This window comes from Mirounga leonina, unplaced genomic scaffold (assembly GCF_011800145.1).
Source record: "Mirounga leonina isolate KUSES-001 unplaced genomic scaffold, KU_Mleo_1.0 Mir_174, whole genome shotgun sequence".
Taxonomy (NCBI): domain Eukaryota; kingdom Metazoa; phylum Chordata; class Mammalia; order Carnivora; family Phocidae; genus Mirounga; species Mirounga leonina.
The window spans coordinates 1,361,337-1,386,282 of NW_023270451.1; the positions used below are offsets into that span (position 1 = coordinate 1,361,337).

At 42.2% G+C, this 24,946-nt stretch overlaps 1 protein-coding gene across 1 annotated transcript; it reads left to right on the forward strand.

Annotated features, from left to right (window-relative positions):
- Positions 1-429: 429 nt before the first annotated feature.
- Positions 430-24,545, forward strand: SLC26A3 (solute carrier family 26 member 3). The gene is made up of 20 exons (XM_035021377.1): positions 430-560; positions 1,067-1,206; positions 2,865-2,975; positions 3,227-3,399; positions 4,847-5,011; positions 6,966-7,118; positions 7,506-7,588; positions 11,402-11,549; positions 11,661-11,774; positions 11,889-11,966; positions 14,869-14,964; positions 16,256-16,362; positions 17,517-17,586; positions 17,678-17,770; positions 19,297-19,392; positions 20,183-20,416; positions 21,985-22,039; positions 23,150-23,292; positions 23,415-23,480; positions 24,507-24,545. Exons 1-20 carry the CDS (start codon positions 430-432, stop codon positions 24,543-24,545), a joined length of 2,295 nt encoding a protein of 764 aa, XP_034877268.1.
- The last annotated feature ends 401 nt before the right edge of the window (positions 24,546-24,946 follow it).

Consider the following 24,946-nt stretch of genomic DNA (forward strand, 5'->3'; position numbering starts at 1 on the left):
CTAAGAAAAAAAAATTAAAGTGAATTCTTTTCTTGATGAGATCTCACTTTACAAGTAAAAAAAAAAAGTACTCATTGATGAGTAAACTGAGTCAATTTCTATTGCTTTTTGGTGATCTGTTAAGAATAAATAATAAAAGCCCTTGTTTACTTACCCAAAGGAGCCGTGTCCAGCTCCTTGGAGTAAAAAGTGGTATCACTGTCTCAAAACACAATCTAGGTCCCTTAATCCTGCCTCTTTTGATCTCAAAAGGTGGTAACATTCAGTTCGGAGATCACTCATCTGTAAATTGCATCACATTATCTCCGAGTTATTTAAGAAGCAAGCTCTGTTTGGTTTCAGGCATTTGAAGCTGCTAAAGGCAAGAAGAAGCGTTTGCCACATAGTTCCAAAGGTCTTCCTCTTAACGCAGCCGTCAGAGAAAGCAAAATGATCGAACCCATTGGGAATCAGTACATTGTAGCCAGGCCAGTGTATTCTGCAAATGCTTTTGGGGAGGAACATAGGAAGAAACAAAGACATCGTAAGACCTTCCTGGATCACCTCAAAGTGTGTTGTAGGTAAGATATTTTTTAAGGTATTGGTGTGAGGAATAAGTGAAGCACTTTCTTCTAGCTTTCCAAGCTCTCCTTTCTGGCTTTAGCCCATCACCTTCAGCGTCTTCTTATCTTTGGTTTCCAAACCTCCTACTCCCTGCCAGAGCTGGAAAGGGAATCTCTAAAATGAACAGCATCTCAGCTCTCGACACAATCTTTCCATATCTGAGCATCAGAAATGAGGGTAGAGGAAAGTTCTCAACTGAAATGTTGTAAAATCCAAGCTGAGGATGACAGATAAGCTCTACTATGGCTAAAGAAAATCAGCATTTTCCTTAAGAAAAGAAAATCCTTTGGTAGTGACCGGGGGGAGGGGGGGCAGTCAATCTGGGTAAGGAGGCGAGTGTTAGTGCGAAAGGTGGTGGTTCATTCTTGAATATAGTATCATCTTTACCAATTTTCCACTGCAGTTAGGTGCCAAAGTTACAATTGAATATGACTTAACTGAGTGTGGCTTTCAATGTTTTCAGCTGTTCCACACAGAAGGCCAAGAAGATTGCCCTGTCTTTGTTCCCCATAGCATCTTGGTTACCAGCCTACCGGATAAAGGAATGGCTACTCAGTGACATTGTTTCTGGAATCAGCACGGGGCTCGTAGCTGTACTACAAGGTAACTTTTTTTAATTGAGAGGGAATTGATATGTCATAGAATTCATCCTTTCATGTATAAAATTCAGTGTTCTTTGCTATATTCCCAAGGTTGTGCAACCATCACCATGATCTAATTCCAGAACATTTTTACCACCAGCACCATTCCCAAACCCTCCTGTCCGTTAAGAGTCACTTTCCATTACATCCATCCATCTCCCTCGCAATGACTTTCTGTCTCTATTGATTTGCCAATTCTGGGCATTTTGTTTATTTATTTATTTATTTATTTATTTATTTATTTATTTATTTATTTAACAGAGAGATAGACAGAAGAGCACAAGCAGAGGGAGTGGGAGAGGGTGAGGGAGAAGCAGGCTCTGCACTGAGCAGGGAACCCGATGCAGGACTCGATCCCAGGACCCTGAGATCATGACCTGAGCCGAAGGCAGACGCTTAACCATCTGAGCCACCCAGGCGCCCAGCATTTTTTTTTTTACGATTTTATTTATTCATTTGAGACACAGAGACACAGAGAGAGAGAGAGCACGAGCAGTGGGAGAGGCAGAGGGAGAGGAAGAAGCAGACTCCCCGCTGAGCCAGGAGCCCGACGTGGGGCTCAATCCCAGGACCCTGGGATCATGACCTGAGCCAAAGGCAGATACCTAACCATCTGAGCCACCCAGGCGCCTCCAATTCTGGGCATTTCATATAAAACAGAATCACAGAATATGTGGTGCTTTATGTCTGGTTTCTTCCACTTGGCATCATGTTTTCAAGGTTCATCCATGTTGTAGCATGGGAGGGTAATTCACCTCTTTGCATGATGGCTAATATTCTATGGATGGATAGACCGACCACTTTGTTGATCCGTTCATCCGTTGATGGCATTTGGGTTGTTTTCACTTTGTGGCTATTAGGAGTAATGTTGTTATAAACACTTGTGTATAAGTTCTCATGTGAACCTATGTTTCAGGTCTCTTGGGTATATACCTAGGAGTGTGATTGCTGTCACATGGTAACCCACTAGCAACATATAAGGGTTCAGATTTCTCCATATCCTTGTGAACATTTGTTATTATCTGCCTTCCTTAGTTTAGCCATCCTCGTGAGTCTGAAATTATACCTCATTGTGGTTTTGATTTTGATTTCCCTGATGACTAATGATGTTGAACATCTTTTCATGTGCTCACTGGCAATTTGTATATCCGTGGAGAAATGAATCTTTTGCACGTTTTAAAATTAGGTTCTTTTTCTTTTTCTTGTTGAGTTGTAAGGGTTCTTTATATATTCTGGATACTAGACCCTTACCCAAGATACTATTTGCAAAGCATTTCTCCCGTTCTGTGGGCTGTCCTTTCACTTTCTTGACAGTAACTTTTGAAACACACATTTTTGAATTTTGATGGAGCTCAATTTATCTGCGTTTAATTTGGTTGCTTAGGCTGTAGGTGTCAGTTCTAAGAAACCATTGCCTAACCCAAGCCCATGAAAACTTATACCGATGTTTTCTTCTAAGAGTTTTGTAGTTTTAGCTCCTGCATTTACATCTTCAATCTATTTGAGTTAATAAAGTAACTGATTTTTAAGGTACAAATCTGAAACACTTGAAGAACTTAAGGAGGACTTTTATGATTCCCCTTGCCTGAAATAAGGACCCTGATGCTTCCGTATTTACAGGTTTAGCATTTGCTCTGCTGGTCACTGTCCCCCCAAGCTATGGATTATATGCGGCCTTTTTCCCAATTCTGGTCTACTTTTTCTTGGGCACTTCTAAACACATATCTGTGGGTAAGTGAGTTTGTGGGCTAATTAATGCTCGCATGGCTTTTTCTTTATTAACTCCATTAGCCACACACTGTATCAATTCTAAATTGTGCATGATCCTAGACAGCAGTCATAGTGCCTCGTAAGAACTGGGCCTGGAGGGTGGGGAAGGAGGGCAGAACAGCTGGTAGTCTTCTTATCCGCTGCATTGTGGTTGAAAGACAGCTGTGCTTTAGGGAGCCCATATTGACTACAGTGCATCCTCTGTTAATTAGGTCCATTTCCGGTTCTGAGCATGATGGTGGGAGCAGTCGTTGTGAAAGTAACCCCATCGGACAGTACAGCTGCTCTGGAAATCTCTAATAGCTCAATGAGTAACAATTCCTCAACAGACGAGTATAAGTTGATGGTGGCTGCCACAGTCACCGTCCTTTCTGGAATCATTCAGGTGAGCGCTTTCTCATGTAATCGGCCCTCCCCGTGCTGCTTGTCCTCACTGATACACATCTTCCTGTTCTGTCTCCTTCCCGCCACCCCTTCCTCACTCTTCCCCTGGCTTCCATTCCTCTCTCAGTGGCCCACAGGAAAGGAGAAGGGCTACTCCCTCCAACCGGAAGTGGAGGAGCAGATCCACATTGCAAAGATGAGTGAACGCGGGTCTAGAGAGAAGGGAAAATGGGAAGAGGGAGGCACCAGTGGTGAGGAGTGAAATGCCTAATTCAAGTAATAGTGACCCTGGCAGCTTTGGAACCTTTTTCTTTCCAATTCCTCAGGGACTGTAATCTAGCTGGAAGGATTTGGGGTTGAGCACTTTGAATTGTCTGTATCAAAGATTTCAGGAAAGCTGAAGAGGATTATGGAGGGGCTAGAGCCTCCCGCCCAAGCCATACCCCTGACTCTATTGCTGGTGAATAATGAATAGTGAAAATGGTGTGGATTCCTCAAGATGTTGGCTGAGTTTCTTTTCTTTTTTTTTTTTTTTTTTTGCGAGAGAGAATGAGAGAGAGCACGAGAGGGAGGAGGGTCAGAGGGAGTAGCAGACTCCCTGCTGAGCAGGGAGCCCGATGTGGGACTCGATCTCGGGACTCCAGGATCATGACCTGAGCCGAAGGCAGTCGCTTAACCGACTGAGCCACCCAGGCGCCCCTGGCTGAGTTTCTGATTAGTGAAATTATTGGCTAAGACCATTCCTTAAAGAAAGAGAAAGTGAGTGTAAACAAGGACATTAGTGGTGTGCCCAAATGACAGACAAACGGCCGATTCTTTTCTGAATCTAGCACCTTTGCATGTCTGCAGCTCCAGCTGCATTCTGGAGACACGAATGGAAAGGCAACCCAGGGATCCAACGAAGGAGAATCTGTCCGTGCACATAACTGCAAAATACTGAGGCTTTGGGGGAATGAACAACTTTGGCCCCCAGTTAAAACTGAGCACTTCTGAGGTTCCGTACACAGTTGTGTACTTCTTACAAAAGTCAAGCAACTTGTTTGAGGGCATATGAATGGATGCTGACCATGAACGCTGTAGCAGCCAGCAAGCCACTTAAAATTACATGGAAAATTTATGAGGGCGGATGCTAGATAGGATTTTGCTATGAAAGATATATGGATGAGTCTTCTGAAGATCTGGCACCTTAAAAGGGTGGGGGGAGGAAAAAGCCTGGTACTTATTAGGGTATCCTAGACTTACATGCTCCACCTTGGGAGTAGGATGGGGTAAGGAGGGAGAGGGAGGAACCCTGAACCCGAGGTGTTCCGGGAGGCAAGGACACCTGCTTCTTCATTTACATACAGGCGGAACCTTTACATTTTGAATCCTTTCCACTGCTGGTTCTCTAGTTGCTGAAGTGCACCTGTAACCTACACTACCAAAGGCCTTTGCCCTTCTCTTTCCAGTTGCTCATGGGGGTCCTGCGTTTCGGATTCGTGGTGATCTATCTGTCGGAGTCCCTCATCAGTGGCTTCACCACAGCTGCTGCAGTGCATGTCCTGGTTTCTCAGCTCAAATTCATGCTTCAGCTGAAGGTCCCAGCACACACTGATCCATTTTCAATTTTCAAAGTAAGTGGTCCTTTTGCCTCGAAATTATCAAAATACATGAAATTTACTATCCTGTTTCTTTCTTTCTTTTTTTTTTTTTTTTTATTTATTTGAGAGAGAGCGAGAGAGAGATCATGAGCAGGGGGGAGGAGTAGAGGGAGAGGCAGACTCCCTGCTGAGCAGGGAGCCCGATGCGGGACTTGATCCCAGGATCCTGGGATCATGACCTGAGCCGAAGGCAGACGCTTAATGACTGAGCCACCCAGGCGCCCTACTATCCTGTTTCTAGGAGAGCTTTCTTTCCATGCCTTTGACACAGGACTTCCCGACAACACCCAAGAAACCAACAGGTTGTGAAATTTAGTCACATTAAGAAAAAAATTAGTGGCCAAGGGAAGAACGCTAAATATCAAACCACATCTACCATCCAGCTAACGTGAACAACACAAATTAAGTACCATGTCTCTGAGATTTGACTCTTAAGTGTTATTTAAAAGAAAAAGAAATCTAAGTTCATTATTAAAGGTTTTAATATTTTGTCCCATGATTTAAAAATTTCCTCAAAATCTTCTTTTGAAAGAAATGTGCTGAGTGATAATGTTTCCCTAAGTTTAAAAAGCAGGTCTTGTTCTTTTTAAATGGAGGTTCTTCCAACTCTTTTACGCATCTCTGTTTATAAAGCAAAAGGAAATTAGCCAAGATGTAAATAGGACAGTGTGTATGGTGCTTCTAATTTGGAGTTCTCTCTTTTTATCTTGCTGAGTCTAGCCAAAGGTTTGCCTGTTTTATTTATCTTTTCCCCAAACCAGCTCTTAGTTCTGCTGATCTTTTTTATTGTCCTTTTAGTCTCAATTTCATGTATTTTCACTCTGATCTTTGTTGTCTCCTTTCTTTTATGAATTTCGGGCTTATTGGTGCTTCTATCAAGACGGTATTCGGGAGCTGAGACAGAGTTTGCTCCATATCGGAACCAAAACTCTCACTCCCATCCAGGGCTAGTATAGAAGTGGAGTGTTCGAGGAGCAATTTGGGATCTAGTTTGGACCTGCTTGAGCTCTGCAGATCCCATGGAAAGGGAATCCAGCTGGTTTTAAAAATTAAGATCATGTACAATGCACCATTAGCCAAGAAACGAGTTTCCAAAAGTGACACAGTTAACTAAGAAATGTGAAGGGCCTTAACCTTCACATTAACACCTAAAAAAAAAAAAGCCAGGAATTAAGGGGATACATGCTAAGAAAACTATTGGGAAGGAGAGGTTATTCCCTGGATAGAAAATGATGCTGATTATAAAATAATAACCCATAAGACCTAAGAGGAGAAGAGACCAGTTGTAAAAATGTGAAAAGTATCCAGGGAATTTTGACACCAGCCAAAGAGATTCCCAGCAAAAATGCCCCAAGCATCCCTCTATCAGTATGGTGCTGATACTGGGCTGACTTACCCTCCTCATATCCCCCACGCTAGTGTCTACAATTACTCATTCATGGTTAACAATGAGCAGAACAGAGAATCACTCTTCCACCCACATCAGTCCTTCTTGCCTCAGTGTTTTTTTAAGCTGTTTGGAAATAATCGAATATTGCATCCAAATTATATATTGATATAGCACTTGGGAAAGAAACAAAACAAATGAATAAACAAACAAAAAAGCAGAGTCGGACCTATAAATACAGAGAAGAAGCTGATGGTTGCCCGAGGGGTGGGGGGTGGGGGTTTGGGCCAAGTGGGTGCAGGGAGATAGAGTCCAGTTATAGGATGAATATGTCACGGGGATAAAGGCATAGCATAGGGATATAGTCAATGACATCGTAATAGAGATGCCGAATCACTCTGCTGTACACCGGAAACTAACATTGTGTTGTCAACGATACTCAAATTTAAAAAAAAAAAAAGGTCATAAAAAAATAAAAAAGATTCTTAAAAAGGAAGAAAAAATATAGCACTTGGCTGTTTTTCGCTTTTATAATTTTAGGTGCTGAATTCCATATTCACACAAATAGAGGACACTAATATTGCAGACCTTGTGACCTCCTTGATTATCCTACTGATTGTATTTGTGGTTAAAGAAATAAATCAGCGCTACAAAGCCAAACTTCCAGTGCCCATCCCAATTGAACTCATCATGGTAACTGATCGTCTTACGACTTTCTTTCATAATTCATTAGTCTCCTGTTTTTATGTCAAAAAGCTTCAGGAGTTTTAGTGGGGCAGATGCCATCTCTGCAGTTTCTGGGTGTCAAATTTCGTATGGTTTTCTCTTCATTCCAAATTAATGACTTCCTTTTGTGATTTGGGGTTCATTCTCTCTGTGTGAGACAGGACTGCACAGAGAGCAAGGCCTCAGAGAGGCTGGCCGACCCATCAGAGCTGCGATTCTTCCCTCTGGTGGCTCAGGAGAATTGCCTCAGGACTTTGTTTTAAAAAGTAGCAAAGCCTGGGCTAGAGATTCTGATCTAAGAAGACTGTGAGTGATATCTCATATTTCTAACTTGGGCAATTTGCAACTTTGCAGACTGTGATCGCAACAGGTGTATCCTATGGCTTTGACTTCGAAAACAGGTTTAAGGTGGCTGTGGTTGGGGAGATGAACAGAGGGTAAGTGTGTCTTTTATGCTGGCCTCTCCACGCACTGACTAGAGAGGGAGCAGTGACTGCAAGCATTCATCCAGCGCAGAACCCTCCCTCCCTCATGGGAGGATGAGGAAAGCGCGCTACTCTCCTTCTAGGAAGGAGCCACAAAGGCTCTGCAGTTCTTAATTATCAGAAATTCTGTCCTCGTGGAAGAACTCACAAACCAGATGAGCAGGGATTCACACGCAGGGAAAAGTGAAGCAGTCAAAGTAAAAAAAAAAAGGCAAATCAAACCTGCTTCTCCTCATAAAAAGGAACCAAATGAAACCAGATTTCCTTGTCCAGAAATTACTATAAACAAAATGCAGTGTTTTGTTGGAGGTGACTAGAGCCAAGTTCTGACAGTTCAAAAGAGACCCAGAAGGAATACCTGAGCCCACTGCTTGAGCAATCCAGATAGGCACACTCTGTCCTTTCTCGTGATCAAATTCAAAACAAGGCCAGAACAACACTGAACGCTGCGGAAGGTTGGGCGGTCCAGTTCATACAAGGACTTGGAAAATGCACTGATTGCATTGCCTTTATTGGATTGAGAAGAGAGATCCAGTTTTGTGCTTTCTTCTCTCTGCCTTCTGACCAGAGCATCAATTTCCTCCAATTTGCTTACCAAGGACAGGTTGTGTTCCTGTTTAAAACAAACAAACAAACAAAAGACCTCCCTCCCTCCCCCCATGCTTAAGAGATATTTGAGAATTCCAGGAATCAGCATTTATATGCATTGTTGACTTTAAAATGACCAATTTTTTGAAAAAGCAAATACATGCAAAAATATTTTTATCACCAGATATTCATTTGTTACACTTAATGAATCTCAAGCACCATTTTTCATTTAAAAGATCTTTAAGTAGGAATTAGTCTGAAACTGAAAGGCTATTTCTGGGATTTCTCTCCACCCTGCAGCTTGCAAGTGATTACACTTTATTGAAAAGTCTAGGAGACATAAACTACCTAGACAGATAGACATAAATAGGTAGATACAAAATTAAAGAGAACCTTGCCAGAAGGGATTTTGGAAGTGAAACATAAACTTGAGATCACTGAGTTACAATCTTCGAGATTTTCTTTTTTTTTTTTTTAATTTTTTTTAAAGATTTTATTTATTTGCGAGAGAGAGAATGAGAGACAGAGAGCATGAGAGGGAGGAGGGTCAGAGGGACAAGCAGACTCCCTTGCTGAGCAGGGAACCTGATGTGGGACTCGATCCTGGGACTCCAGGATCATGACCTGAGCCGAAGGCAGTTGCTTAACCAACTGAGTCACCCAGGCGCCCCTTTTTGAGACTTTTCTTAGTAAAGAAATCTTGAATGTCAACGGATCTCTCTCCACAGTGTCTGCAGGGCGGGGGAAGGAGTAACTCACATTTATAAATCATTACACTCCACAGAGAGGCAGTGTAGCCTGGTAGACAAGCTCGCCTGTTCTAGAGGCAGAGTGCCTAGGATTTACTTCTGAGTTACTTCTTGATTTGGGGCAAATAACTAAACTCTATGCCTCTGTGTCCTTGGCTCTAAAAATGGGGCTGAAAAAAGTAGCTATCACATTGGATTCTTGTAAGGATTAAGTGTGTCCATATGTGTGACATGCATGCTTAAGTGCCTGTCCTACAATGAGTGTTCCCACTGCTTTATTACTAATTTAGCACCTAAATTAGGTACTAGGCTCTTTACATGCTTTTTCCACTCCATTTTTTTCTGGGTGATGATGAGTGGGCATTTTATTTTTTTTTAAGACTTTATTTATTTATTTGAGAGACACAGCGTGCACTTGCATGCAAGAGAGCATGAGCAGGGGAGAAGGGTAGAGGGAGAGGGAGAAGCAGGCTTCCCGCTGAGCAAGAAGCACGATATGGGGCTCGATCCCAGGACCCTGGGATCATGACCTGAGCCGAAGGCAGACGCTTAACCGACTGAGCTACCCAGGCACCCTCAGTGGGTATTTTAAATTTCTGATGATCACCAATAGAATATAACAGGAAAATAATGATTATTAATTATCATCAATCTGCTGTGAAGAAGTATGACACCTTAGAAGTGATTTTAAGAAGTCACACACATGGGCTGAAGGAAAGTGCTCATTGAAACAGTCAAGGAGACATGGAGGAAATATTCATATTCCAGAGGGATCGTATGATAATACTTAATAGGCACTTCATACTTTACAGTGTGTAAATAGTATTCATGTTCATTATTTTATGTGACACTCCCCCCTCACAAAAATTATGAAGAAAAAAAAACACGTGTGATTATTCTCCCTTTACAAAGGAGGAAACTGGCTCGGGGCAGGGAAGCAGAGCCAGGAAATGAATCCCAGTTTTCAGACTGTAAATCTCCATCACACCACTCTGTCTCTGGTATTTAGAGGCTAGGACAAAAGAATACTAGCAGGCTTCTGGTTACTGTGGTATAAAAAGCAAATTTCAATTGTATAGTCAATTTGGGATTTATTTTTGGAAAAACAACATTCCAGGCTAACATTCTGATTCATGGTAGCTGCAGAATACCTCATATACCTCACGGTACTTCTTCAAAACTAAGGCTGTAAATGTATGAGCACAGATATTCATCAAACATGAACAGCAATTAAGAAAGAGTTGAATGAATCCAATAAACTCACTTCCAATAAGATTTAGGTCAGAAACACATGTTGGCAGGAAGGAAGTGAGCCTTTCAATCAGTGGATGTGGACTCGGAGATACTTGGACCTTTTATAACACAGTTAGCAAATACCATTTGACTGTTCTGAAGTCGTGAGGTACAAACACAGAAGGGTCTTCTCTGAGTTGAATATTTCCCTGACACCGCATGACTATGAATGCCCTTCCCCGTCAGGGCCACGCTTGTCTCCAGCTGTGGAACCCAGGGCAGAGTCCAAGGCCCATCTGTTTGCTAAGGGTTTTTCATGGAAGGTATTGTTATCGATGGAGGGAAGACTTTCCCGCTTCTCTTGTCTTTAATTGTGTTTGCTTAAAGACCTTCATCCATGGTAACTATTGGAGGGATTGTGGGTGATGCTTTTCAATCCAGTGTAACAATACAGGTTACATTTTGTAACCTAAGACATTTTGCAGGAAGCTTATAGGGACAGAAGTGTATGTTATAATGTGCTATACTAGCAAAATATCAGATGTGCCACTATCATGGGACTGGATTTACATTCTGGTATCAAATTCAGGCAACATTGCTTTTCAACAATAAGATAACAGATTCCAAAGTTTGCAGCGGTGCTAAATTCTTGCTGGTCACACTTCAAAGTGAGACCAAACTCAGCCTAGATTGCATTCACTCGTTGGATTTGCCCAACAATTATTGACCACCTGATGTTCACCACGAAGAATGCTCGATCTTGGTCATAGAACAATGAAGTAGTCACAGTCCCTGCTCTGTGCCTGGGGAGAGAGTTGGGGGGAGGGGGCGGGAGGGGTAAGGAAGGGAGGCATCCAGGGCTGGAGAAGCTCAGAGAATCTCACCTAACCCTGACCTTGGTGGTGAGAGAAGACTTTCTGGAAGGAGGGATGGGGATGAGGGGAATAGTTCAGGCAGAAGGAACAGCAAATTAGAAGCTTCCAAGGTGAAAGTACAGATGATGCCTTTGAGAAACAAACAAACAAAAGCTTGGTATGGCTGGAGCATAAATTCTGGGAAATGATAATGATTGAGCAGGAGTGGGGGTGGGGAAGGGCCTTGCCAGGGAATGTGGCTTTTCCTGAGGGCAAGTGAATGCCATTGAAGGTTTATTAGCAGGTTGGTGACATTCAAACTTGTTCCATTTCCTTTTCAGATTTCAGCCCCCCATCGCACCCGACATGCAGATTTTCCAAGAGACCCTCGGGGATAGCTTCGGCATTGCGATCGTTGGCTTTATGGTGGCCTTCTCCGTGGCCAGCGTCTATTCCCTCAAATATGATTATCCGATCGATGGCAATCAGGTAAGTTTACGACCTGTGTTGGGTCTCTTTCGGCAACTTTAAGTAATATTGTGTGGACATCGTACGACCAGTGCCATTTCTGAAAAGGATTCCTCTTTGTTCTCCTGCCAGGAGTTAATAGCCTTGGGATTGAGTAACATATTCACTGGATCATTCAAAGGCTTCGCTGCGAGTACCGCCCTCTCCAGATCCGGGGTTCAGGAGAGCACTGGGGGCAAGACACAGGTAGTTGGGGGTCTTTACTGTGAGGGCCATTCTGGCGTTGGGGCCAGCGACTCCGAGCTGGGGGGGGGGGGCGGGTGTGTCGATTTTGCGATGAGTATCTTTTGGTCTTTACAGATCGCTGGGATTCTCTCTGCTATCATCGTGCTGATTGTCATTTTAGCCCTTGGATTTCTTCTGGAGCCACTACAAAAGGTATCGCTAGTCTCTCTTTGGGTTCTCTCTCTCTCTCTGCTTTGGGCGATGATGAATCAACGACCCTGGTTCTTCCACTCTGGAAGTGCAAACTAGACAGGAAAATGAGGGAACTGAAAATTCTCGAGTACCCTTCCTAGCCGATAGTCTGGGGCCAAAAATCTGTATTTTTCCCCCGGCAGCATTTTATGAATGCTAGGAATGCAAATGCCCCGACTCCCTTATCTGCTCCACTCTCCACATGCTTGTGAGCCCCCAAAATAATTAATGTTTAGACGGAACGATGCCCAGGCGCTTCAGCCTCGACGTGGCTTGACGGAAGTGAAGATTTCCTCAAGGGTTGAGGTCATCAGGGCCTCTATCAAGTTCAGAGAGTGGTGCTACCAGCCCCACAACCCGTTCTTACAGATCCACCCTGCAGCTCCCAGGGTTTGGGCTGACTCCAAGACCAACACTATCAGATTGTAGCCACACACAGACCTCACACCGTCACCGTCTTGCTCCTTGGTCCATCTCTCCTGAACTGTGATTTTTGAGGGTTTGGGTTCATGCTTTGTTAAACGGCTGCAGCCCCCAGGTTAAAGAAATAACAGCAGACCCTGGAAAAGCAAGGATCTCTAGGAAACCAGACAATGGTAAATACCTTGTTCTTTGTGGAGGTGATGTAATTTTGAGATACTCCACGGAGCACCGGCTCTCAAGTCCTGGAGACCTACTTCTAATCCGGGCTCTGCCTCTTTTTCTCTGTGTGCTTTTAAGCAAATTACTTAACCTCTCTGAAACTTACATTTTCCATTTGTAACAATAGGGAGGGAAACAGTACCCGCCTCACAGAGTCGTTGTGAAAACTAAATGAAATATTGCACATTAAGGACTTAGCCCAGGGCCCGGCATTGAACAAGCACTAAATATATGTAGCCATTAATATTAAGATTATTATTGTATTGTTATTATTCTACGAACATGATACTACACTTCTCATTACAAAGGACATAGAGATAGGACACAAGCCCACAGTATTTTTTAATTGATATCTAGGCCTTTTTCCTTGTTGGTTGGTAGCTGGAAAGTGAATCTGGTCCCAGGTTTCTAGACTAACAGTGTGGTCATCCCAAAGAGCCTCACTGACCAAATCTGTCATCAAGCAATGCAGAGTACTCTCTGCCAAGAATATGCATTCTCCATAAGCTAACCTACTGATTTCCAAAGGAATGGCATTGAAGGAATCATGAAGTCACCACCAAAGAAATAGAAGAACGTCTATCTCAGTAAAAATAAGTGCACATGCAACCCCCCTATTAGAGAATTCTGCCCTATCGTTCCTCTTCCCAAGGGTACACTTGGGCTCTACATCGCCCATGCTGAGTTGGAGAACCTTGGGAAGTAATTGCCAGTTAAATCCTATCTCTCTCACGAATAAAGCACACCCGGGGACATGGTCTGTGATCTGAGTCAAAGCCCCTTCGACAAAGGATCCATGTGATGAGTTCTGCTTAGATCATTGTATCTGCAATATCTGTTTGACCGGGATAGCTGGTTTATTTCTTTTTATCATGTGAACTATGCAAAATAACCCACAATAATAGCTAATGATAAATGTCTCCTGGGTGCTGATTAAGCATTAGCAGTTCTCAGCATTTTTTAAAAGATTTTATTTATTTGAGAAAGAGAGAGAGCAAGAGTGGGAGGCACAGAGGGAGAGGGAGAGAGACAATCTCAAGCCACTCCCTGTTGAGCATGGAGTCCGACGCCTGGCTTGATCCGAGGACCCTGAGATCATGCCCTGAGCTGAAACCAAGAGTCGGACGCTTAACCCTACTGCGCCACCCAGGTGCCCCAGTTCTTAGCATTTTATATTTATTTAATCCTTTACATCAACTGCAGTATGGAGATCTGGTTCCTGATAAAATTATCCCCCTTTTCCTTTCTATGGCTTCTCAGTGCTCTGTAATCTTTACTTTTTAAAGGGCTGTCTTGTGTCTATATTGCAATGAAAATTTTTAAAAAATTGTTGCTCCGTGGAATACTGACCAGGTGAGAAAACAATGCCTAATGAAAAGAGAAGGGGTTTGCCTCTTCTGCAAGCAGCACCTGACCTGCTTTACACTCAGGTCCCCCAACAGAGGAGGTGCCGTGTGCAGTCCTGTGCACGCCTCACCCAGCCACCACGGCGGGGACATCTTACGTTAGCTATAGTATGTGATCAAAACCAGGATAGGGACACTGGAACCGTACTGTCAACTAGATTACAGACTCTACTCAGTTTTCAGCATTTTGTAACTGATGTTCATTTGTGAACCATTGTTTAACCAGCTAACCATTGCTCAACTGGCAATTTCCTTTTCAATGTCATACTCAGCCCGGAGTCTGCTTGAGATTCTCTCCCTCTGCCCCACCCCCACTCACGTGCATGCACTCTCTCTCAAATAAATAAATAAAACCTTTTTAAAAAAATGGTTGAATGCTGATCATCCTCAAAGGTTTAAATTATGCTTCTGGGAACCCCAAGCTCCCCAAGATTTTTTTTTTTTAACAAAGAGCAACCCCTTCTCCCCAGCTCCAATAAATAAACACACATTAGACTGTCTCTGATTGGGAAAAATTTATTTCAGGCATCAGTCTTAAGATCTGCCTGTCTCTGTCCCAAGGTACAGGCCAGTAAGTGCTTTCCTCTTCCCATAGCCTGGCACTGTCACTGAGGTGGGGAAAAAGTCATGCCTGGGAACGGGTCAGAGTCCCAGGTCTGGTGTGTCTTGCACAGCACTATACGCTGGGAAAAGGTGTGTTCTGGGCTAGGCTTTGAGGCCCTTTAAAGGACACACTTATCTACAACCTTCACCTTTGATTCTGTGTGACTTATTTGATTATCTTTAAGTACATCTGCTGTTTATCTTTTTTGCAGTCTGTCCTGGCGGCTTTAGCACTTGGGAACTTGAAGGGAATGCTGATGCAGTTCACAGAGATACGAAGACTCTGGCGAAAGGATAAGTATGATTGTGTAAGTAGAGGGAGCGATATTTGAGAGACAGAGAAATCAGGACAACATGCTAATGCTGATGTGAAATGCACATTCATATTATAAACCAAGTGAAATTTGGTTTCTATATTATCTATTCAAATAATCTGAGTTTATTTCATTTGCTATTTTTTAAAAAGATTTATTTATTTGTTTGAGAGAGAGCACATGTGCTCATGTGCACGTCGGGGGAGGGGCAAAGGGAGAGGGAGAGAATCTCGGTGGACTCGCGCTGAGCGGGGATCCCGACTGGGGGCGTCATCTCATGACCATGATGTCCCCGTTTGGAGTGGGGACCAAGAGTCTGAGGCTTAACCAATGGTGCCACCCAGGCGCCCCTTTATTTGCTATTTTTAAACTGCATACTCTAATGATCCTGCTCTGGGATTTGAATTTAAAAAAAGGAGCCACTTGCAAGTAGGCGATGCTCCATGAAACACTAGTAGGATATGGTTGCTTCTGTTCTTCATTACATCAGATGTTTGTTTCCAGAGAATCTGTGAAGAGTTTAAATTCTGAACATTCCTTTTGGAAATAGTCTATAAAGGAGCCCCTTGCTCTTGACATGCCCTGCTTGAGACGCAGAGTCCATAATTTTACCAGGATCAAAGTCTGGGGCATAAAAACATTGTTAACATATCCTATGGTACTTAACAAGCATAAAGCAATCAGCTATACTTGGTTTACTTTTGTTCCTGGTAGATAATTGTTGGGGATTTTAACACCCTTTTGACATGCTAAAATTCTTGTACAGATAGTAGCCATTTATTAAATCAGCAGACCACCAGAAAACAAAAATCAGTAGAAGCCCTGCTGATTAATTTGCTGATTTTAACCAACAACTGCTGGCTCTGCGGTTTTAACTGTGCCAGATAGACTCAATTATTTCCTTAACTGGGTCAGGGATGGGATTAGAAATGAACACACTCTCGGGGCACCTGGGTGGCTCAGTTGGTTAAGCATCTGCCTTCGTCTCAGGTCATGATCCCAGGGTCCTAGGAGCCAGCCCTGCGTCGGACTCTGCTCAGTGGGGAGTCTGCTTCTCCCTCTGCCTGCCGTTCCCTGCTTGTTCTCACTCTCTCTCTCAAATAAATAAATAAAGATCTTTAATAAAAAAAAAAAAGAAAGGACCTCTCGAGGCAGGTCCCTTGTCCTGTACACTTCCAACCTCTGCTTTGGCTCTAGAAGTTCATGCTTTCTCAAAGCTCTGGACCTAAGACACTGCAGTTGAGTCAGAGTAAATTGTTGTGCATGTGTCGCCCTCTTTTTACAGCTAATTTGGATCCTGACCTTCATCTTTGCCATTGTCCTGGGACTCGGTTTAGGCCTTGCTGCTAGCGTGGCGTTTCAGCTCCTGACCATTGTATTCAGGACCCAGTTGTGAGTGTGCATCGTGCTCTGCATCCTTGCAGACTTGGACATGCCTGTGGGAGGGCGTAAAACTTGTCACTGATTAAGGGGAAAGTAGTTTAGTTGACAGGCATGCATATCTATCGAGACTGGCTGGTCTGTTCTTCTCACGTTGCTCCCCTCAAGGCCTGAAGGGCCATAGACATGCCCTGACCTCAGAGCATCCCCAGCCCAGGTCTCACCAGCTACTGGTCTGTTCCCTGCTTTGCCACCAATTCAGAGAAATCATATAAACTGCAGAGTCTGTTTGCCCAGCCGGAAACTGGGAGCATTAGCCTCTGAGCAGGTGTCATGTCTTTGCCACAGACTTGCCAGACACGGAAATGGGTTCCAGAGAAGATTGTGGGATTCTCCACGTCTAGTGGAGGGCTGTTCCTTTTTACGGGTTGCTAGATTGTACTCCCATCTAAAAACAGGGGGCTGGACTAGAGAACTTCTCAAAGGGCCCTGTTATCTGAAAAGTCCACAAAAACTAGTTAGCATTCCTGATTCTTAACATCCAGTCCAAATATCTTCCTGATTCTTAAATCTCTGCCATATAATGTCACCACCATGTGGTCACTCAGCCTATGTTGGATGACATGGTGTGATGGAGAAATAGGCCTCTTGGTTGCTCAGGAGTTCTAGAACAGAAGGTGGGGTGGTTAAAGTTAATCCCTGGCTGATGGAATACATTTATGTTGAAATGTTCCTGCCCTCTCTGATTCCGTTAAGTTTTCATTCACTTATCAGGGACCCATCAATCATAGAGACAGACTGAGTGGTTGTAGGCAACACATTGTGCTTCTCCATGCCCTCATCTGTACAACTGGGTAACTGGATCGATTTCATTGAATAACTGTGATATTTGGAACCCAAACAGCAAAAGCATATGGGAGCACTTTGTAAGATGGAAGGTGGTAAATGGGAGGCACTGTTCTAGGCTGTTCTAGGAGGGGTGGAAGTATAGGTAAAACGAGGTGTTTGCCCTCCAGGGTGTCTAATGGCATGATGATTCCCCAGCCCTTTATATTTTGAAAGTGAGCCTGCTCATAGTCCTGATATGCTAGGGGAAATCAGTGTTAGCCTTAAGGACCTAACAAACACGCACGAGTGATTCACTTGGTGTCGATTTTTCCCTACAGTCCAAAATGCAGCACTCTGGCTAACGTCGGAAGGAGCAACATCTACAAGAATAAGAAAGATTACTCGGACGTAAGGAAGATCCGTTTTTTTACTTTGACTTGCTGAAAGATATTAATATGAGTCCACTGGGCTCGTCTCATACTACTTCTCTGCCCTACAGATGCACGAACCAGAAGGGGTGAAGATCTTCAGGTGTCCAGCCCCCATCTACTTTGCAAACATTCAGTTCTTTAAACAGAAACTTATCGATGCTGTAAGGTTTGAAGTTGTTATTTTTGGGGGGGTGGTAATTCCACTGAATATCTAGGAATGAAATGTTTGCTCTGTAACCAGAGGGTGATTGATTTCACATATGCTGAACCTGGATTGTGTTCATGTTTTTCTGTCCCGTGTTCTAGAGCAGGCGAAACTACCTGGTAAGGGGTCCATTAATATGTTGGGAAATAAGGCCCTTTGGATGAGGTTCAATACAGACTAATTTTTTTTTAAAGATTTTATTTATTTATTTGACGGAGAGAGCGAGAGATCACAAGCAGGGGGAGCAGCAGAGGGAGAGGGAGGGGCAGACTCTCCGCTGAACAGGGAGCCTGATGTGGGGGCTCGATCCTAGGACCCTGGGATCATAACCTGAGCCAAAGGCAGACGCTTAACCAACTGAGTCACCCAGGAGCCCCCAGAGTCACCTTTTATCAAATTCTGCTGTGGAGTGAAAGGACTTACCACAAGATTTGGGGCTGCTGGGTTTTTAGCAGAGGGTATCCTACAGATTTGCTTTGGGCGTCAACTTCAGAAACAACAAGAGAGTACTTACTATTTGACTCTCATTGAATATATTCAGGATAGCAAGTGAATATTTGGAATATGACTGACAATGAATAAATATAACATTAATGAATATTTAACACCAAATGACAGCTGAGTGTCCCTGATGGACTGAAGAGAAGATGACGAAGAAGCAGTTTTTAAGGTCAAGAAAACAAAAGCTCAGCACTTATTCTCGAATTTGCCTTTTGGTCTGCCCTGTCCTTTGCATACAGATCCTGCCTTCAACCCTATTATTCTTAGTTTGGCATGCATCAGATATTTTTCTACCCAGCTATTTTTTTTCAAAAATGGTATTATATTGCTTATATGGCTTTACATACTGTGCTTTTCACTTAATCTAGTATTTTCCATCTAACTACATTTTTTTTTGTCAAGGATTTTTTTTCATTATTACATAATGTGATTCTCCTTACTTATGACTCTGGAACAAAATATTTTGCCACAGCAAGACCACATTTGTTTTGAAAAGGAGAAAATGAAGGTTGCCATCTGATCTAATACTAAAATTATAAACCAAAATCATGTAATAATAGATACTATAAAATACAATCATATAAAGTTTAGTAGAATGAAAATGATATAGAAGCAGAGTACTAATTAAATGCCACCATATCCAACAAGTAGAAAGTAAATCAAGTCCCCTCAGAGTTGCACAGGCCAAAACACACACTGATTTAAGGAGAGTTTAGGCCCATTGATGAGTAATGTACAGACGAACCCTGGGTGGCACAGAGGTTTCTGGATGTTGATAAGGGCACACGGGCTGAGCAGACCAAAGCTGTTGACACAAAGCCATCGCTGTCGTTGTTTGAACCACTTCTACATTTTATTACACATACCTTTATCATGTGCCCCGAGCCTGGCCCATCCCACTTAAAGTTATTAGAATTCCGCTGTAGAATATTCAGCAGCATCATATTCCGCACTCTTGTAAGATAGCAATGGATTTTTCAGGTTGGCTTCAATCCACTACAAATTCTACACAAGCGCAACAGAGCTTTGAAAAAAATCCGGAAGCTGCAGAAGAAAGGCCTTTTGCAAGTGACACCTGTAAGTTCCTTTCTTTCTTTCTTTCTTTCTTTCTTTTTTTAATGGGAAAAAGTATGTTTTTATTTTTAACCACAAGTGAGTTATTTCAATATGCACTAATTCCTGGAACCAACAAAACCTTTTTTTTTTTTTTTTTAAGATTTATTTATTTATTTATTTGAGAGAGCGAGAATGAGAGAGAGAGAGAGTACATGAGAGGGGGGAGGGTCAGAGGGAGAAGCAGGCTCCCCGCTGAGCAGGGAGCCCGATGCGGGACTCGATCCCGGGACTCCAGGATTATGACCTGAGCTGAAGGCAGTCGCTTAACCGACTGGTTAAGGTGCCCCTGGAACCAACAAAACCTTAGCCCGGTGTGGACTGTGTATATGTCTGACAATTTGTATGACCAAATTATAGCATTTTTGGCAAAAAACCTCTAGGCCTCCTTAGTTTTTCCTAAGGGCCTCTTTAGTCCTGTGAGACTGATTATTTCCTGGGCATGAAACCAGTAAATTTCTTGACCACATTTCTGGGTATTATAGCTAAAAGCGTATAAAATGTAGTTCCAGGTGTTGGTTCCATTCTTTTAAGTGAAATGCCAGATAAACAAGGTACGTCATATGTCAGTTAATGTTGTTTTTTTAAATGGCATCTTTAAAATTTTTGTTTTCCTGGGAAAATGTGATTCTCCAAAGAAAAGGGCTTGACCTAACTTTGAATCTGTGCTTCAGACACTCACTGGTTATTTTTGACATATGCAGTATTTCTCTTGGTCAGAGTTATCATGCATATTTATTGTCTTCTCTTGCAGAAAGGATTTATATATACCAGTGATGGCTTTAAAGATTCCAACGACGAGATGGACAACAACGAGATAGAAGAACTGGATCAGCCGATCAACACCACCGACCTGCCCTTCCAGATAGACTGGAACACCGATTTTCCTCTCAACATTAGTGTCCCCAAAATCAGCCTGCATAGCCTTATTCTTGACTTTTCAGCAGTGTCGTTTCTTGACATTTCTTCAATGAGGGGGCTCAAAACGGTAATTACTTTCTTTCTTAATGAACACAACCAATCAGTGGCCAAAGGAAAAAAGTTATATTTGTGGAAAGATGCTCCTTTAGATCATACACACTTAAGTAGAAGTAAATCGTAATTTTAGGATATTCCATGCAGAGAGTGGGAATGGGGGGGATGTGTTCAGTGAGCTCTTTAAAAGAGCATTTCCCAGGAGGCTGGCTTCTAATTTTGAAGACAACCACACCCATATTTCCAATGTATGCTGAACTTGCCACTACACAACTATGCCCACACTCCTACCAAATTCCAGTCCTGCAGGACCTTCAGATCCTTGTGGGCACTGTATCTAAATTGTCCTGGAAATACTGAATATTTGGGAAGGTCTTGGACAAAAGTGGAATAGTGGATCCTTTTGTTTTGTCTCTATCTATTATAAGCTGATGAAATTTCAGTTGGCTGTATAAAATCTGTTCTCCAGCACCCATCACCGCCCCCTGCCAAAAAAGTAGCTATGTGAAAGAATCAATATCACGTGTGATTTAAAAATAGGACTAAACCCTTCAGGTTGTACTCTGTTTTCTTTCCATGGTTCTGTCAGCATTTCTAAAATAAATTGGTTTCCAACAGAGATGCAGAAAGAGACGTAAAGAAAATTTAAGAAATTCCACATTTACCCCTCTTTTTCTTGGGTTTTCACAGGTATCTTCCTACATAAGAACTGAGCTAAGATAAGATCTATTAAATATGGGTGAACTGGATACAAAATTAGAAAATTGAATCAATTTCGTTTCCTTCAGACTTTTAAAAAAAATCTTAACATCACAGAACTCTCAAAACTGCGTGCTTTTTCTTTTCTTTCTCTGTTTTTGCATTTGTTTTAGCTTTGGAGAAAAAGCTACACACACACACACACACACACACAATTTGGTTTTGGTCCCAGCAGTATAGCACAAAGGACAGGGACTCTACCTTATGTTTCTTTAAAGCCCTTATTCTTAGTTCAGTGCCTATTAGAGGTTCGGTGTTTATTGAAGATGACAGTGGTTTTAATGATCATCTAAAATAATCCATAGTATAAGCTGCTCTTCTTACCTTATATGACCTCACTCACATCACTACTGGTATTTATTCTTAGCCTAGGACCTGGAAAACAAATCAAGATTCAGTAGTGTTAATACATCCAGTCACTGTGGACAGGAATAATGAACAAATTTACAAGCCACAGGGTTTTGGTTTTTTCTACTTCTATGTGGCTAGAAAGCTCAGGTCAAGGTCATCCCATGAAGGAAATGGTTTTCAAATTAAATCAGAACCCATCTTGTGAGTGAAACAGATTTCCCATCATACTTCCCACAAGAATGATCATTTTTAACTATTCTCTGAAGAGGAGCGTTCTTTCCTTTGGATTTATTTCCTATTGTCACAGAGCCTCTTGTTAGCTTTCGTGTCTCTTTACACTGTTATCTCTTTTCAAAATGTAAAAGGTTCCCTAAGCAACACAACACCCATAAGGCATAATTATGATCATTTTCTTTATGTTTCTGACAAGTAAAACTGTTCCCTAAGGAAGATCTACTTTCTTTTTAACAGATTCTGCAAGAATTTATCAGGATCAACGTAGATGTGTATATTGTTGGAAGTGATGGTAAGTTGTTTTTATGTTCTGACAATCACTTCAGACTCACGGCCAACTCTCAATATAGACGGCCTCTCCAAAGTCTAGGTCTTGTTTATGATCACCAAGAAGGTGCCAAACCAATAGAAATCCCTAAGGAAATAGCATCTTTATGTTTTAGTTGTATTGATGTGTAATTAAATTAACTTTACAATTTGAAACCTAATTTTCATAAGCAGCAAAAGAGTGAATATGCAACCATTTTTAACTCTGATCTTCCTGAAAAGGTTTTCTCTCTTCCTCACCTCCCTAGAGGTACCTGCACACGGTACCCATGAGATCTGTACAAGGAAGTGTGGTTAGTGCCTACAAGAAGGGGGTTCCACAAAGATAACTGGCGGGGTCATGTGGGGTGCCGAGGAAGGTGTTTACTGAAAGCACATGGCAGCTTTAGGAAAATGTACTACAGTAAATAACTGGTAAATAATAGGTCCAGCAATGGGCGCCTGGGTGGCTCAGTTGATTAAGCGACTGCCTTCGGCTCAGGTCATGATCCTGGAGTCCCGGGATCGAGTCCCACATCGGGCTCCCTGCTCAGCAGGGGGTCCGGTTCTCCCTCTGACCCTCTTCCCTCTCATGCTCTCTGTCTTTCATTCTCTCTCTCAAATAAATAAATAAAATCTTTAAAAAAAAAAAATAATAGGTCCAGCAATCCAGAACCAGAGCATATCACTGGTCTATGAGCATATGTCCTATTTTGGCAGAATCCCAATTTTGTATAAGCCACATTTGCTGCTCTAATCATTAGCCAGGGAGATTAACTCACTAGGTTCTTGCCTAAAGGAAAATGGATCGGTTTTCTTCTGAGAAGTACTAAAAGTTTTTCTCATCTGAATCTTTTCCTTCTTTCTTTTTACATTAGAGCAGGAAATGTGTTCTTTTATTAGAAAGATATCCTTTCGTTCCAGAAAACACCAAACTAACGGTACACTGGTATCGTACCATTGCGAGCCCCGAATACCGGACCAAACGTCAGTGAACTGCACGTTTGCAAATGGAAACGCAAATCTCCAGTCTCCAGAAGAAACCTTCAGCGAAACAATTAATTCTTCCTGTTATCCTTTCTTTGCCTCTCTTCAGATGATTTCATTGAGAAGCTTGCACAGTGTGAATTTTTTGATGATGAAGTCAAGGACTCAATCTTTTTCTTAACAATCCACGATGCTGTCTTGCACATTTGGATGAAGAAGGACTACAATGCTTCAAAGTTTACTCCCAGTCAGGTACCAGCTCTTTAGTGACTTTCACATTTATATAAAAACCATCTGTGCTTAAATTCTCCTTTCTTTTTCAACATTTAAAAAATATATATTCCTAATCCATGGTTCCATTCTGGTTTTCTCAGGAAAAAGAAATGAAATTTGATTTTACCATAAATACAAACGGAGGATTACGTAATCGGGAATGTCAGGTAAGATTCTTCAACAAGTTTAGGTTTATCTAGACATCACAACAAAAAACTGAAAAGCAGCGAGGCCTCTTCCAGCATGCTGCAGAAAGTCCAGCCCTTGTTTGAGCCTCTGGGCCTCTTCCCTAGAAAATGAAAGCAATGCCAGTTTTCATAGGGACTTTGAGGGAAAATAAACTCAGACCAGTACAAAAAAAGGATAGAAAATAGTGGTACTAGGTCTCTATTAATGCAATATTGAGCATATATGTAGAGAGATCTCTTTATGTTTTCAAAGTACTTACAACCAACATATTATTCTACTCTTTTAGTAATCCATGAGGTGGAGAAGGTATGGCTATTTCCACTTACAGATGAATTAGTGATGGCAGTGAGAAGTTAATACACACTTCCTGCTTCCCAGGAGCCTGGGAAAGTCCCCAGCACAGAGCCTAGCCCAGCAATGAAAGTGAAGTTCCTCCCCTTCCTTAGCAGAAAGATTTGCCAAGTTCATTTAACTGGATAGTTCTATTTCATTTTAGAACATTCATTTCTAGAATATTCAGTCCTTTAAGGGAATGCCTCCAGTTTGGGAAAAGCAGAATCACAAATCAAATTGGGTATCTGCTATAGGTCAGGTACATGGTAGGTGCATTACATTCATTATCTCATCCTTACAACAATAGGCAAAGAAGATATCTTCTTTTCATAAATGAGGAAGTTAGAAAGGGCTCAGAGAGCTTAACTAATTTACTTAAGGTCACACACCAAAGTGACAGCAACAGGATTTGAAGCAAGATCTGTCTGATGCCAAGCCCTGGGCTCTATTCACTTTGCTACAGTGGCTCTATCCTTTGGTGAAAGACTAATGGAATTAGGGATCCTGAGAAAGAATCTAATGATTGCCTTGAAGTATGGGAGGTGGCTAGTGGTATTTCTCTTATTTGAAGAAAGGTTTAAGAAGACAAGAAAAAAGGGATTTAGATTAGAAATGAAGAAGTATATAGCATAAGATAACCCTAGACCCTTATTAAAAGTTATGCCAAATAGGAAAAGTTCAATGAAAAAGCCATTCCAGAAGTTAGCTAGGCCTGAGTGGGCACACATTCTCAAAAAACACCAGTCATGTTTCCAACCAGACATGTTTCCCATGGCTGGATTCTAGAGAAACCCACAGGGGGGCACCTTGCCTGAGGCCCTATAAGGACAGCATTACTAGAAATCCTCTCCCCAGCCGTTGGTTTCAGAACTGTCACCAAGTTGGAAAGGATAAAGTGTAGAAACAGAACTTATACCTAATGTGTCAAATCAAAGCTTCAGAACCAACCATCTAACAGAATGTAGTCAGGACCATCCTGTACCTGTTTCCCCATATTAAGACAAAAAAAAATGAACAACAACAAAAATGTGACGCCAACTCCTCACTATATTACTTAGAGGAAGATATATCAGGCCACCGGGGGTGATTCACATGAAGGCTGAAGGTGCCT